At 42.9% G+C, this 16062-nt stretch overlaps 3 protein-coding genes across 4 annotated transcripts in view; 1 reads left to right on the top strand and 2 right to left on the bottom strand.

The window, feature by feature from the left end:
- ETFDH (electron transfer flavoprotein dehydrogenase) overlaps positions 1 to 12041 on the bottom strand; it is a 34427-nt gene extending 22386 nt beyond the window's left edge. For both annotated transcript variants that reach the window (XM_082653969.1, XM_082653970.1), the window contains exons 1-2: positions 11888 to 12041; positions 23 to 163 (exon numbers count right to left, since the gene is read on the bottom strand). In XM_082653969.1, coding sequence (XP_082510095.1) covers positions 23 to 163; positions 11888 to 11921 — 175 coding nt within the window. In that variant the 5' untranslated portion in view covers positions 11922 to 12041. The remainder of the gene's footprint in view (positions 1 to 22; positions 164 to 11887) is intronic.
- Positions 3487 to 4044, bottom strand: LOC309821562 (protein Hikeshi-like; the record flags this gene model as incomplete). The annotated part of the gene is made up of 1 exon (XM_082652964.1): positions 3487 to 4044. One exon carries the CDS (start codon positions 4042 to 4044, stop codon positions 3487 to 3489), a length of 558 nt encoding a protein of 185 aa, XP_082509090.1.
- Positions 12042 to 12286: 245 nt separating the features above from the next.
- LOC309821757 (renal cancer differentiation gene 1 protein) lies at positions 12287 to 14397 on the top strand. Its single transcript, XM_082653275.1, has 2 exons — positions 12287 to 12756; positions 14130 to 14397. The coding sequence occupies exons 1-2, from the start codon at positions 12556 to 12558 to the stop codon at positions 14283 to 14285; spliced, it is 357 nt and encodes a 118-aa protein (XP_082509401.1). The 5' UTR covers positions 12287 to 12555; the 3' UTR covers positions 14286 to 14397.
- Positions 14398 to 16062: the final 1665 nt, after the last annotated feature.

Below are 16062 nucleotides of genomic sequence, written 5' to 3'. Positions count from 1 at the left end.
TTTTACAGAAATGATTACTTACCTTGCCATCGCTTGTCCTTATCCCGGGGATGAACAGTATAGTGGGTAGTGATTCGAGGTACAGTAGAAGTTGAAGACCATCTTGTAGCACACAGAGGTAGATAATTTTTCTTAATTTGTAAGGCATGAAAGCACTGGTATGCTGCACAAAAATCATGAACAGTATTATTTTTCTAATTAGTTTTTCTCAGCAGTAGATTGAAAAAAAATTTTTTTAAAGCAAAAAAAAAAAAATCTACGACTGGGGATCAGATCTGGCTTCTGTTTGGTTTTCTGTTAATTACCCTAAACCCTTAAACAGATCACTTAACTGCTTTAGATTTCAGTTTCCTCATTCAAAAAAGTAAAGGGCTACCAGGTGATCACTAAGGGACCATCTTTTTTTTGTTTTGGGCCGCACCACGCAGCTTGCGGCATCTTAGTTTCCCAACCAGGGACTGAACCCGGGGTCACAGCAGTGAAAGCGCTGAATCCTCACCACTGGACCGCCAGGGAACTCCTCCACTGAGGTACCACCTTGACCTGAAATTTTATGAGTCCACGTGATACCTTCTCTTTGGAAACATGTATATCTTCTGGACACGTCAACACTGCGGACTGTCAGTGAATGGTTACATCTATGCTGCAGAGCCCTCAGCTGTGAATTGTCTTTCCTAGGTGAACAATTCAGCTGGCTTTTCCTCAGAAAGCAGTGCTTTCAAATTATAACATTTTAAAAGTATCTAATAGGGCTTCCCTGGTGGCGCAGTGGTTGAGAGTCCGCCTGCCGATGCAGGGTACACGGGTTCGTACCCCGGTCTGGGAAGATCCCACATGCCGCGGAGCGGCTGGGCCCGTGAGCCATGGCCGCTGAGCCTGCGCGTCCAGAGCCTGTGCTCCGCAACGGGAGAGGCCACAACAGTGAGAGGCCCGCGTACAGCAAAAAAAAAAAAAAGTATCTAATAAACTAATTTATTCAATTTACCTCATGTCAAGCTTCATTTATAAATAGAATGACCATATAATTTATCACCTAAACTGGATACTTTGAAAGTAATAAGGGGCAGTTACTAATGGTTATGCCGGGACAAGGTGGCAAACTGCATTTCAGCTTCCTTTTAAATTAAGTGGACCCTGCCATATAGCAGCATCTTCTGAGAGCCTCAAAAACGTATCTATTCTCTGAGTTAGCAAACAGGATTTTATAGAAATAAACAGAAGTGTGCAAAGATTTATCTGCAAGAATGTTCATTAAACCTCTGTCGTCCTTAAACCTTCTCCTCTATCTCCTCCCTCCCTTACCTGAAACCAAGCACATCAAACCTCACAGAAAGACAGAAGCAATCAGGTAGGAACTGTCTCAATTCCTGGCACGAACCTCTAATGTAATCTGTATTGTGTCCATCCTTTGTTCATTCTCTCAGGTTATAATAAGAGATGTCTTTTCTCTTCACTTAGAGTAATCCTTCCACCTGGATGACGAGGCTAACCTTTCCCATCTTCTTAGAGACATTCCTACGTCAAAGACCCCCCTAACTCCTGTATCTTCAATTTCTCACTCCCTTCTCTGGTACTCCTCTCCATGGCAATCCTTCCCGTAATAAAAGAAGGGCAGAGAATCCTCCCTTGGGAATAGCCCTGAAAGATATAAAAACTTATATTTGTAGCTTAAATAATTAAAATCTGTTATGGGAGAAGGGATGGAATAATCAAAGGAACAGAATAAAGAGTTTAGAAATAGACGGAATACACTTAAGGATCTGTCATATGATAAAGACACCATTTCAAATAAGGAAGAAGAGACAGCTCGTCATTAAATGGTCAGAGACAGGTAGTAGAAAATTTGGAAAAAAGTATACCTCTCTCTTTATATGAAAATGAATTCCATTTGATCAATGATTTTAACAGGAAAAGTCAAAGTATAAAAGTTTATGGTGACGACTTCCCTGGTGGCGCAGTGGTTAAGAATCCACCTGCCAATGCAGGGGACACGGGTTCGAGTCCTGGTCCAGGAAGATCCCACATGCCGCGCAGTAACTAAGCCCGTGAGCTGCAACTACTGAGCCTGCGCTCTAGAGCCCACGAGCCACAACTACTGAGCCCACGCGCCAAGCCCATGCTCCGCAACAAGAGAAGACACAGCAATGAGAAGCCCACGCACCACAACGAAGAGTAGCCCCCACTCACCACAACTAGAGAAAGCCCGTGCGCAGCAACGAAGACTAAACGCAGCCAAAAATAAATAAATTAATTAATTAAAAAAAGATTATGGTGATAGATCCACAAATTATTTGCCTCTCTGCTTTTGAGTGTGGGCTGAACTTAAGGATTAGCTTCCAACAAGTAGAGTGCGGCAGGGAAAAATACTAGCTTTACAGTAGAGAAGTATGACAGACACTTTACCCAAGTGATCAAGTTTACCATTACCAGCAACAAGACATCCTGGCATCACACGATGTAATGTCATGAGAAGGGCTCCTCACCTTCGTGCTATGCCTCCCCCAAATCCACAACCTTAGTCTAATCGAGAGGAAGCAGCAGACAGACTCGGATCGAGGGACCTCCTACAAAGCGCCTGACCAGCGCACACTGCAAGTGCCAGGTCATGAGAGACAAGAAGAGACAGTGGAATTACCACACTGAAGTGGACTTGATATGAGAAGACGTGACAGTTGAAGCAATGTGGGGTCCTGGACAGAAAAGGATCTGAATAAAGTCTGTAGTTTAGTTAACAGTACTGCACCAATGTTAGTTTCTTACCAATTGTTCTACGGATATGAAGTTAAGCTGGGTGAAGGGTGTATGGGAACTCCTCAGTGCTATCTCAAAAAAAAAAAAAAGGGTGTAAATATTTGTGACCTTGGATTAGGCAATGGTTTCTTAGCTATGACACCAAAAGCACAAGCAACAAAAGAGAAAACAGATACACTGTCCTTCATAAAAATGATAACTTTTTGTTTTTAAAAGATACCAACAAGAAAGGGAAAAGCTAACTCATGGAAGGGGAGAAAATATCCGCATGTCGTATATCTGATAAGGGATTTGTATCTGGCATATATAAAGAACTAATTTCTAATAACAAAAAGACAAACAACCCAATTAAAAACACACAAAGAATCTGAATAGATGTTTCTCCAAAGGAGATAAACAAATGTCCAATAAGCACATGAAAAGATGCTCAATATCATTAACCATCAGAGAAATACAAATCAAAACCACAACACGATACCACTTTATATCCACTAAGACGGCTATAATCAATAAGACATAACAAGTGCTGGAGAGGATGTGCAGAAATTGGAACCCTTGTGCACTGCTGGGCGGGGGGAGTAAAATGGCGCAGCCACTTCGGAAAACAGTCTGGCAGTTCCTCAGAATGTTAAACATACAGTTTCCATATAACTCAGTCATAGGTATATACTTTCTTTTCCATTAAAAATTAATTTATTCAGATTATGTTTTCCAAAAGAGAGGGTTCTGTGCTAGTCATCTTTGAAAGTTTTCATACCATTTCAGAACCACATTTGTTGGAATGAACACTTCAGATGGACTTGGTGTCATCTGGGCCTGAGAGACATCAAATGAAGCAAAACTGTAGGAGCTGTCCAACATCTTTTGTGGGAACTGAGTAAATGAGTCAACTGAAGACACAGCAGCATTACCTCCAGGAGTCTGCTGAGCCAGACTGTCCAATAATTCCACTGAACTTCCCATGTGAGCAACAGATGGAGTCCGGACACTATTCATGGCCCCAGAAGGGTGCTGGCTTCCTCCTCCAGGTTTAAGACCTGAAGTTTTGAAGATGGCACTCGGTTTCCCACTCGCGGCAAATCCTAGGAGTTGCCGTACTGGCATTCCATTTGAATCAGGACAGGAGAAGTAGACAGATCCTCCCATTCCCTCAGGAAATGGGACTGTTCCCAGCATAAAAACCACAGCACGGCTGATATTTTCATAATCAGGCAAGTCAACAACAAATTTATCCTCTGCCACTTGCTGTGCAGCTGTCTGCACCAGCCTCCCCGCCACCAAGCGGCCAAACATGGTGGCGGCTCCACTCAGCCAGCAGAGACCCGAAGTCCTGGCGCTACTGCCCTAGTCGAGCCCAAGAACCTTCCAGAACGTGGCGGCGGATGCCTACCCCTCTGCTACACAGCAACTAGGCCAGCGGCAGAAATGCCTCCTGCCCCCATGACCTCTGACCTCTCCTTCCTCAGGTATATACTTAAGATAAAAGAGAACATATGTCTGCACAAAAACTTGTACATGAATGTTCATAGGTATGTTATTCACAGCAGCCCCACAGTGGAAACGACCCAAATGTCCATTAGTGGATGGAGAGTTGTTACCTAGGGCTGGAGGGGCTGGGGAGTGATGGTTAATGAGTATGAGCTTTCTTTCTGGGATGATGGCAACGTTCTAAGACACACTGTGGTGACGGTTGCTCAACTCTGTGAATATACTAAACACCACTGAGTCGTATCCTTCAGATGACGTGATTGTATGGTGTGTGACTTGTATCTCAATAAAACTCTTGCTTAAAAAAGAACATTTACAGTCACACACAAAAAAGATTATGGGGAAAACAACTGTAATTTTTTTTTAAAGAAACTTTGATTTGGAAAGCTTTGTCTAAGTGTGGCAAAAAAATCTCAAAACTCATAAGATCACTTAACTAAAAATTTAAAACATCTATATGACCAAAAAATGACATAAACATAACTGTCTTTTTTATTTTTGAGATTTAAACACTTAGACACACCGGCTGAATTGTGGTAAAGAAGTGAGGTCAAAAAGTCCAGTGAACTCATAACATCACCATACAAAATCACAGATGGCAATTCTATGTCCATCTCTGATGCCAGTAGTGCTAACACCAGGCTATGAAATGGCAATGATTTAAATACCCAATGAAAATAGAAATGGTAATTTGGGTGGAATTTGGATAGCACTTGACCCAAGAATGATTTCAACTAAATTAAGAGTAGGGCAGATAGTGTCCGATTTACTTTGATATTCCAAAAAACATAAAGCAAACTGTGGACAAAGAATGTCGCCTGTCATCTCAGTAAACAAAGGATGTTGAGGCCATGAAGCCCTCAGCCACTGCAGCTGCCCCCAAGAGTGCACCCTGAGGGGATTCAGGATGGAGAAAAGCAGGATACTGGCCCTAGATGGTATAGGTGCACATCAAAGGAATAATTTCAATGAGCCCAGACTCTTGCATCTTCCCATACAGGGAAAAGCACTAAATTCATTAACTTGAGATTTTTAGTTTTCTCTAATTAGCAGTAATCTTTTGATGTTCCAACTACCTGGTTTTTTTTGTTTTTTGTTTTGGTTGTTACTGTTGCAAAAACTCTCCAGATCCTGGCTCTTCCCTTATGTCTCCGGAGCAGTCCCTCAGAGCCGTCTCAGAGGTTGTCTCCTGGGCTGTAGTCCTCAGAATGCCTGTTGACTAAAACATAATTCTCAACTTTTACATTGTGTTCTTTTATCCCCCAGGTGACAGTCTGGCGACCACTAAGGGACCTAGAGCTGACTTCTCTCCTTCACCTGAACTCTCTGAGGAACAGGAGCCTTGGTACCAGCAGAGGCCTCTTCTGTCCACCCACCTCCTGAGAGACTCCAGACGAATCTGGGTGAGTCTCCCCTGGTTCTCAGAGCTCCAGATTATTGGTTGATGATCCAGAGTTTTATGTGGCGGTGTGTAACAGGCACCTGGCTCCCAAGCTGAAAGATACTGGGGGTGGGGGGCCTGGCTAAAAGACACTGGGGGCTCTGGACTGGGTGATGAGGTGAGAGGCTGGCCTAATATCTTTGCCTCCAACTAAGACTCCAGCCAGGTTTATGTACGTACAAACCTTATACTTACAAGTACTTACTTAATTGGGAATTAAAGGAAATCTTGCCTCAAAAATGACAAAGATGGGGCTTTTTTATTGTGCACACAGTTAAGTTAGAGAAAACCGGCTTGATAAGACACCTTTTCAGAATTCTGACCTTAAAGTAACAAAAGTCCTTCTAGGGGGAGCTTGCATTTCCCTTCCTGTGTCTTTGAGATGTAAATGTTCTACCTGATCTTCGGTGCTGTGTGTGTTTTTAAACTTGGTCTCTGCCATCCGGAAGGTAACATACGGTGTACATCTGTCAGCCAATGGAACAGACTGGAATTCCGGCAGTCTTCTGTCTGTGCCAACTCTCAGGCACTTTTTTTGCCATCTTAACCTTCATCGTGTCAGCCTGTTCAACGAAGGCCTTTACTTTCTTAGACTATTTTTGGGAGTAAACCTTCTGGATCTTGTTTAGTCGGCACCCTCCACGCTCTCTTATTGGGAAGCCTCTTGCATTTTATTGGTTTGAGCCACTATTAAGATATACCTCATTAAGGGCCAGATGATGGATCCTGTAAACTGGAGATACTTCTAAACTGGTAGAACTTTAGAGCGCTCTCATAGTGAGCAGTTGTTTTATTGGCACCCATGAAAAAAACAAATTAGAAGGTGGAAAAGACATACATAATGATTAACCTAAGAACTCCTTTAAAACAAACAAAGAAAAAAACAGTTTGGGAAGACTTATTTGTGGTCTCTGCTTCCCCTCAATGGGTCTTACAGATGCTAATAAAAGCATTAGGCTGATTAATGTTAACTAGTTTAACATGGAAGTTAAAAAAAATGAAGGGAAAAGTCTAGAGACTTCTCCCTGACAAGGTGGAAATTTTAGAGACTGGTACCCCCCAAATAAAGAAATCTACAGATGGTTATTAATAAATGGGATAAATAAAATGGATGTTAGTGGGATTAAAACAAAAGGTTTTGATGTAACACTACCTATGGATGATGGGCCAAAGGGACCCCCTATTGGTTCCCAACATTAAAGGGCCCCAAACAAGTCCACTCTACCCAGTTTAAAAAACATATATATTTAAAAGGCTGGAAGAAAATTACATTTAGATACCTGACCAACAGTTACTTGGGGCAACAGGCCAACTAATCAAATGAAGACTGACAAAAGGGCCTGAGTCTCTTGGTTCAACCCCTCGCTAGGGACCCCAGAGCCTTTTAAACAAAATAGATAAAATGGTTGGGGAATGAAAGAAAGCTTCTAGGACTCCTTGTACGACCAAAGCTTGTTGATTGGGTCCTAATGGGAACCAAAGTTAAAGGTATAAAAGTTGACAGAATTGAGATGAAAGTTTATAAAAATTGGTATATTTAAATAGGCTTTATATAAGATGTTTACATCTCTTTTGCTGAAATTGTGGGATAGACATGTTTCACTGGGATAGACATGTTTCACTGGGCTTGTGGGATATTTATTGTGGGATAGACATGTTTCACTGGGCTTCCTCTACTTGGTATTATAAGACAGGGCATATGAATCTGGCCCTCATGAACTATTAAACATATGAAATGAAACCAATAGGGTTACCTGAGCCCATACAATATGAGGTAAAAAATGGGAACTAATATTCAGGGGTCAATAAAAATAATAGTAGACATTTTGCTCTGGGTCTACCCTATGCACTCAAAAAGAGGGCCGTTGTTAATGCCTTATGCAAGCTTTTGAAGTCATGATAAATTAAATCCTAAAGTTCTAGAACATGGAACTCTTGATTTTCAGTTTAGTTGGAAATCTTCTCTCTGATACAAAAGCAAATAAAGTAAGTATAGTTGGGCAAATCAATATTTTAATATCATTTAGGTGGCAGATCAGTTCTTTGGAGAATTAGGAGCAGATGTACCTTTCAAATCTCTACAAATCAGAAATGTAAATATAGCCCACAAAAACCAGAGACTGATACTAATTAGCTCAAACAGGTAAAACCTGAAACCAAGGGGGAAAAAAGGGAAAAAAGGCCTTTTTAAACTCAAACTGTTGGAAAGATTTCCTCACCCAAAATCTAATTCATAGCCTCCTTAAGGGTTTATCAAGGACAAATACAAATCTTAAGTCTTTTCCACAAATAGTGAAGCCTTGGTCATCTGAGCAAACAAATTTAACTTACTCCAACTGTTACTTATAAACTAGTGAGTTTATATGGTAATACCTGATTCATAACTAAGCTTTTAGAGTGAAGCTAGGCGATCTCTAGTTTTGTCTGTTTATATGTCTGGGTGTACATTACATATGAGATGTCTCAAACTCTGGAAAATATTATCAAAATTAAACTTATAAAAGAGCTCTATTTAATTGACTTAAAATAAGCACTTACAAACTAAATATTTCTAAATATAAAAGAAACTGGCCAGAGTGAATTTTGGGTTCACATGATCTAGGAAATATTCAATATTAAATTAATATCTGATATTAAAGCTATCTTAAGCTTGTTGGTTTAGTCAGTACAGACTAAAAGTAACCATGTCTTACTTTTATTGTACCTAGGTTTACTGAAGGTCATAAGTTCATGTTATTTGTAACAGTTTGTCAACAAGAAAAAAAATTAAATAGTACGATTTTCATAAGTTACATAATAAAGGTAAATGAGATAAGAGTTTTCAGGTGAACTCTTCAGGAATAATTATGTTTTGGGTATGTCTATCTTAAAATAGTTTCTTCAGATTTTTGGTAATTTGAGTTTTGACAAGTTAAAAATGATGGGAATTTATTGAATATCCAGGTTATTTCAAATAAGATAAAATACTGGAACGTTAATTGCTAAACAGGTCTAAATCTACCTACTTTTGTCTCCTTACGAGAGGGAAACTAAAGATGTTTGGGTTTATTTGACACATGTCTTGTACCACACTGAGGAAAGAAATTATGCTATAAGAAGATGTATGTTTCTAGAGGTTTTAGAATATTCAACTCAGGAAATGCTGTTTGTGAACAAACAGTTCATAATCACTTGCTCCTTTTCAGTTTTTGCTAAAGATTAAGGTTTTTAAGGGTTAAAACTGTAATATGTAATCAAAGCTACTAAAAATATCAAGGGAAACATTTCAGTGGGCTAGAAAAGTAGGATGTATGTTCTCAGCAAAAGAAGATATGAAGAATAGAAATGAATTTGTTGGAAAAAGAAGGGTGATTTTGTCCTAGAGACATTTACTTCTCCTTAAAAAAATTCCTTAAAAAAAATTAAGGAACAAACTAATATGAACACAGAAAGTTGTGGAAGGTTTGCAGAAAGGGAGCCCTGAAAAGGAGTTCTGGACATGGTCAGGCTGGGATTAGATTAAATTTAATTAGGTAAATGGATTTTGTTATTAAAAATAGGCTGATGTTGGAATGGACTTGGTTCCTCTCTCTGTTAAGAGAACAAAGTTTTCACTGCTTTTGATAAGAGATTGAGTTTCCGTGACTCTAAGTGATCTGTTTTTGCTTTTGAAGTATTTTGTCACTTTCGTTAAGTGAACTAAGTGTTGTTTCACAGCGACCTATGATCCTATTTGACCAAGTGTTTTGAAACCTTTTTGATACTTTTGACAAACTTCCCAAATCAAAAATTCTAACTAAAGTTCTTCTGACCCCCAGCTAACTCTGAGATGTTTCAAAGGAATCCTGGGATATCTCGAAGAGAGATATAACTAAGTTTATTTATGTTAACGTACATGGGAAACACTGTCAAATAAGTGGTGATAATACCTTCTAAGGTTAGATGTCATTCATATAGATATTCCAAAATTTGTGAAGAATTCCTAAAAGTCTGATATGTCCTGGTATAATGCTATCAGTCATAATTCTATTTATTATCTTAAAATGTTGTCACAGAAATATCCAAGTTTCTTGTCAATTGCATTGTGATCAGATCTTTAACCATGCCATATTAAGTCTTTTGTCGTTTTTAGACAATCATTGTTTTACTCTGATGCTTTTATATAATGAAGATCTTCAAGAAGATTTACAAAAAGGACTATTTGACAAATACAAGTTTCTGACAACTTTTAGATCATACCACTGAGCTGGAAAACCTTTCCTCTTACACCTACCCCAAGTTGATTAAGTATACCTTTGTAAACAAAGATGAAACATTTCTTTTTCTCTCTACCTGATCCCTCCAGAATTTGGCTTCTCCAGCTGGCTCCCTTGGGGACTTGATGGCTTATTTCGACCAGATTACAACTAGTTATACTAATCATTGTTTTAATTTGCTCTCTTGTTAGTTTCAAATTACTTATGACTTGGCCCTCTCTCTGCTGCACTCTGACCTTACTAATGTTATTAGCTGTATTATTTATATCCTGTCTATTTTATAAGATCGCTTTCTCTTGTATTACCCAATGTGTAACCAGGCCTCCAACAATATCAATGATGTCTTAAGACAGCTGATCACATACATAACTCTAGAATAATTGTAACAGTGCAACTTTAGATATGGGAAGAAGTAACAAGGGAAAACAGCTCCTGGATCGTCATCAACTAGTAAGACAGGCGCTGCAGAGAATTTTAGATTACCAACAGGGCCCAATCCCCAAAATAACCCGTTGGGTGGCCTCTCAACAGAATCTTCGCCTGATCTAGGAATGAGCCCTCCTAGCGCCATGGGACAAAAACTGGTCATGAAATGACTCCCAAACATTGGTCAAATTTATGAGTAAGAGGAGGCACTGTGGACAAAGAATGTCACCTGCCATCTCAGTAAACAAAGGATGTAGAGCCATCAAGCCCTCTGCCACTGCAGCTGTCCCAGCTGTGCACCCTGGGGGGATTCAGGATGAAGAGAAGCAGGACACTGGCCCCAGAGAGCAAAGGTGCACATCAAAGGAATGAGTTCAATGAGGCCAGACTCTTGGATCTTCCCATACCGGGCAAAATGCTGAATTCATTAACTTGAGATATCTCGTTTTCACTAATGAGCAGTAATCTTTTCATGTTCCAACTACCTGGCTTTTTTTTTTTTTTTGCTTGTGTGTGTTTGTTTTTACAAAAACTCCTCTGCATCTTGGCTTCTCCCTGACCTCTTCAGAAGAGTCCCTCAGAGCTATCTGAAGAGGCTGTCTCCTGGGCTTAAGTGCTCAGTGTGTCTGCGAATAAAACGTAATTCGCAATCTTTAGGTTGTGCTTTTTTTTTTTCAGTCAACAGTACATACCCGTTAGGTGTAGTAATACACGCACGAGGTATAGAAACTTTAAATGAAATCCTAACTATTTAATCCACGATGGCCGAATTTGACAATTCTAATTTAATGAAATTCGTTGACTTTGCAATAGGTACACCTGTTTATTCTATAACCACAAATTAATTTAAAGAAACTAAAGATAAAAACTAAGTCCGTTGTGGGAGAATTCAATATCCTGGAGTAAACTTTTTTTTTTTTAACTTTTTAACGGTTCTTTTGTTTTTAAGTAAAACAAAACAAAACCAAACCCATCCCGCTGCATCATTCTACTTTTTTTTCTTAAGTGAAAGGAGGGGCGGGTAATGAGGTATTTTACCAAGTCATCCTGACGGTTCTAGGGGCAACCATGACACGACAAGCCCTAGAGTTAATTTCAGGCAACGCAGAAAAATTCCTGGCCCCAGATCCACTCTGGTCACTTGGGCAGCATTTGAAAGTTACTGCTGGTGGCAGAACGGTTCAAATTCTTAAGAAAGGAGTAGGACGACTGCCAAGACGCCAGCCAGCTGAAGACCAAGGGGAAAAGCTGTGCAAATGTTAGTTTACCCATTTCCAACTCGGCAACAGACAACGCCTGGGCTTCGGGAGGGGGCTCAGCACAGGCGCTCGGGGAGATTCCGCGGCGGCGCCGTGCTGACAAGTTTCCTCCGCCCGTGACCTCTGGCCTAGTTAGTTGTCAACTCTGCAGCTGGACGAGCCGGGGAGGAATCCAGGGTCCGCCGGGCGCTGACCGTGCGACCTCTGCCTTCGTTCCACCCAACGACGCGGGCCCGGGCTGCCCCGCGACCTCGCTCCCCTCACCCGCGCGCCCAGACCCCGCTCACCCGGGCAGGCCAGCCTGGCCAGCGGCACCTGCATGTTCACTGCAGTCGATACGCTGGCGGACGCCGCGGGAGGAGCTCGCGCTCGGCTCGCCCGGGCGCGTGACCTCTAGGCCACGGGGGGCGCCATCGCCCGCCTGCACGCGCGGAGACTCCGCCTCCCTCCTCAGCGACTGCTCCGCCTTCATGGCGCTCCCACCTCCCTCTTGCTGTGCACTGACGCCGCGCGAGACGCGACGAAGGCAGTGCTTCCGGGTCACGGACTGAGGGGGCAAGGGAAGAGACTCCAAGTCCCGGCGCGGCCCGCGGCTAAAGGCGGCGCGGCCTCTCACCGGGGCGCGGCCTCTCACCGGGGCGCACGGAGGCCGCCGGAGCTCCGGGGGGCCGAGACCACCAATCCCAGGGCGCTTCGCGCGCGCAGTGCCAAGAAGGTGGGGCGGGGCGGCGCGCACGGCACCCTGGGAGGTGTTGTCTTCTGCTCCGGGAGCGCAGAGCTGCCCGAGGCGCACTCACTGGCACCTGATTGGCTGTCCCGAGAAAGTGACAGGGCTTCGCGGCCCAGGGCCGAGAGCGGCGAGGAGGCGGGCCAGCTGGGATTTAGGCGCGAGCGGTTGAAAGTCGGTTGGTATTAGTTCGGCCGCCGAGGTGCCGTCCCACCCCCAGCCCTCTCCATGGCGGACCCGGAGGAGCTGCGGCTTTCCCCGCAGCCGCTTCGGCTTTCCCCGCAGCCGCCGCCCTCCTCTGCCTCGTCTTCAGACGCGTCTTCAGCATCTTCCCCCGGCACCCCGGAGGGTTTGGACCGGACGGTTCCGAACAGGAACAGCGGCCGGCCGGTGGACCCGCTGGAGGAGGTGGAGCTGCAGATCGGAGACGTGAGTGCGGCCGGCGGGTCCGGGCCGGTCCCGCCCGTGTTCAGGATCCGCGTCGGGAGTCCCGGGCATCCCTCCCGCGCCGCGCCCGCGCCGGGGGTTCTTCGTGCTCGGCTGCCGGGTTCCAGTCCGGCGCTGTAACCCGAAACCGCGCAGTTCGCATCGCCCGCCCCACCTCGTCTGCTGGGCTGAGGGCCAGGCCGTGATCCCTCTGCCGGGACTTAAGGCGCCCCCGTCCTGGTTGGCTACCTGCCCAGAGCCCGCTGACAAGGCGATTATCTGTACAGGCGGACCCAGTCAGGACGGGTCACTCCCCGCCCGGTGGTCCAGACGGCTTCCACTAACGGGGCAGAGACCCCTCCCCGGGGTGTCTGCTGGGACGCCGGGTCTGGACGGCTTCTGTTGAACCTCCAATTTCCAAATCCCTCCTCCCCGAGGGGTCCCGGTTTCAGAATTTAAGGTCAAGTGTAGGGTGTGTCTTAACTGGGAGACCCTCCCGTGCAGATCACAAACTGCGGAGTGAACTCCGTTAATGTCTCGTTGCTCAGTCGGTATTTGTTGTTCTAGAAGATGGCGAGAGTGCTGCAGCAGTTTGTCTCTGCTGAGCAGGCTGGTTCCAAGTGAGTGCGTAGAATGCAGTGCGGATGTGTAACTTGAGGGTCTGTTCTTTGGTCTGTACGTTTTCACGGTCTGCCGCGTTCACAGGTAAAGACAGTGGAGCACGGCCCTTGGTACCCACGTATCAGTAAGAGCTGTGTCATAAGAAGACCTTCAGATACTTCTGGTACTTGGTGTCAACGGGCCCAAGGCGTCTTGTTGAGCTAAATGAGATTCTAGTGTATTTTCAACGAAAAAAAATGCTGACTGCTCATGTCTCATCCGTCATGGATTATCTTTCTCGCAGACATACTTCCTCAAAGCTTCATATAGAAAAACTTCTGGGACTTCCCGGGTGGTCCAGTGGTTAAGAATCCGCCTTGCAACGCAGCGGAGGCGGGCCGAGCCCTGGTCTGGGGACTAAGATCCCGCGTGCCACCTGGGCATCTGAGCCGCGCGCTGTAGAGCCGGCGCCGGACAGCTAGCGAGCCCGCGTGCCCCAGGGACGAGCCTGCCTGCTGCAACTAAGACCCGGTGCAAGCAAAGAAGCAACTAAATTTAAAAAAAAAAAAGAAAGAAAATTTATTAGGTTCCACGAGCTGATCAGTTCCAAGAGCTGATGTTTTAGTTTGTAGATTTTTTTACTTTGAAAGAAAATAACTTGGGCATTGGATTCGAGGTTCTAAGTTATTTTCAGGTTGGTTTATAAGATGTGGAGAGAATTTTAAAAAAAAAAACCTTCTATTGTTTGACTTTTTTTTTTTTTTTTATAATTTCAGGCAGCATTTTCATTAACCAAACTTCTTGAAGCTGCATCTGCAGTATCAGCTCAAGTGGAAGAGCTTGCCTTCAAATGTACAGAAAATGCACGTTTCCTTAAAACATGGCGGGACCTCTTGAAAGAAGGCTATGATTCCTTGAAGCCTGACAACTGATTTGACTGTAATAATCCATACCACCTCATATGATGTGTGCATATGTACCGTGTGGATAGGATAACCACCAGCAGTTCTGTATACAGAAGATGAAATTTTTCTTGGTTTTCTTCATTTTGTGAAAACAGAATATGATGTTATTTTTGATGCTGGCCCGTTTATCTTTAAACATTTTCTGTTCTCTAAACTTTCAAAGATTCTTCTATGGAAGTTAATTTAATCAGTAAATAATATTAATAATGCCACAGTGCTACCAGTAGCAGGTGGACCATTATTCTCTTCAGTTTGCAAGAAGATACCAAAAATTGCAGAGTTTGAAGTCGAGCTTTATTATATGGACCAATGTTAGATTCAGCTCCATTAGGCTAAGTTCCCTAGAACCAATGATTGTGTCTTATTACTTATATATGTCCAGCAGCTAGAAGTCTGTTACACAACAATCACTAAATGTTTGATGAATAAGAGTTGACAACGTAATTAAAATCTGTTTTTTCTTCCTGTTTTTAGCATAAAGATTATAATTGTTTCTCGAAAAGATATTTGAGTCAGAACCTCGTTGACCTGAAGGAAAATGTTATCTTTTTTTTTAAACAGGATTTTGAACTTTAACTGTTGACAGCTTTTTAAAATATATGATAAATATTTTTCACCCTCCTATGATGCTTTCCAAAAAAGCGTTTACTGAAACCTGCCTTGAAAGAATGCCTATTTTTTTTTCTAAGGTTAACTGCTTTTATGGATATTTCTCATATTTGATGTTGTTACATGTTTGCTCTCTTTAAAGTGCCTTATCAAAATTGTGGCTCTGTATTATTTTGGAGCTTGACAAGTAATAATTCTAAATTCTAAATATAATAATTCTAAACAAGTTACTTTTTTTTTTTTTTTTTTTTGCGGTACGCAGGCCTCTCACTGTCGTGGCCTCTCCCATTGCGGAGCACAGGCTCCGGACGCGCAGGCTCAGCGGCCATGGCTCACGGGCCCAGCCGCTCCGCGGCATGTGGGATCCTCCCAGACCGGGGCACGAACCCGCGTTCCCTGCATCGGCAGGCGGACTCCTAACCACTGAGCCACCAGGGAAGCCCTAAACAAGTTACTTTTTAAAAATGCATCACATTTAAATGGTGTAATTATTTTCCTATTATTCGATCTTCATGACAGTGTTCTATTTCACTTGTCCCGTATCTTACGTTGCGCTCCCTCTCTCTCTCTTTCTCTTTTTTGGTGGGTTTGTGTCGTATATGTCAGTGATTGAACCAACTAATTCTCTTGCTGTGTAACTTCTGGATGCCTCCGATACAGTATCTTACTTCTTTGTAGGTAAGGAGGTATGTACGGAACTATATTCCCAAGCCCCACAATGGGCCTGTGAAAGGGGACACATGGATGGGCAAAGGATAGTTTTGTTTAGCATATTAGGTCATGGTTCTTGATTAATTTTTTTAAGTTAAGGATAACACATATGGTGTGTTCCTATACCAAAGAGATGCTTGTTTTGATATTAGAAAACTGTTTTTCTTATGTGTCATGAAAATTGCAATTTTTAAAATGTACAAAAATAAACTTTTGTTCAAACCAAATGTTATTTCCATTTTTTGGGGTTCATTATTTTAAAACTTTTTACTGAAATATTTCAAACCTAACAGGAAAGGTGAATGATTTGAAGAACACCCATGTATTCTCACCGTGTGGATTTACTGAATTAGCAGTTGGTATGTTTTCTTCAGATCTGTGCATGTATGTAAATGTTAGATGCATTTGAAGCTTGTTTTGTTAC

The sequence above is a fragment of the Grampus griseus genome, assembly GCF_964374135.1.
Source record: "Grampus griseus genome assembly, chromosome: 4".
Taxonomy (NCBI): Eukaryota; Metazoa; Chordata; class Mammalia; order Artiodactyla; family Delphinidae; genus Grampus; species Grampus griseus.
The sequence above is the reverse complement of the archived record's forward strand: the minus strand, read 5'-3'. Positions and strand labels throughout refer to the sequence as shown.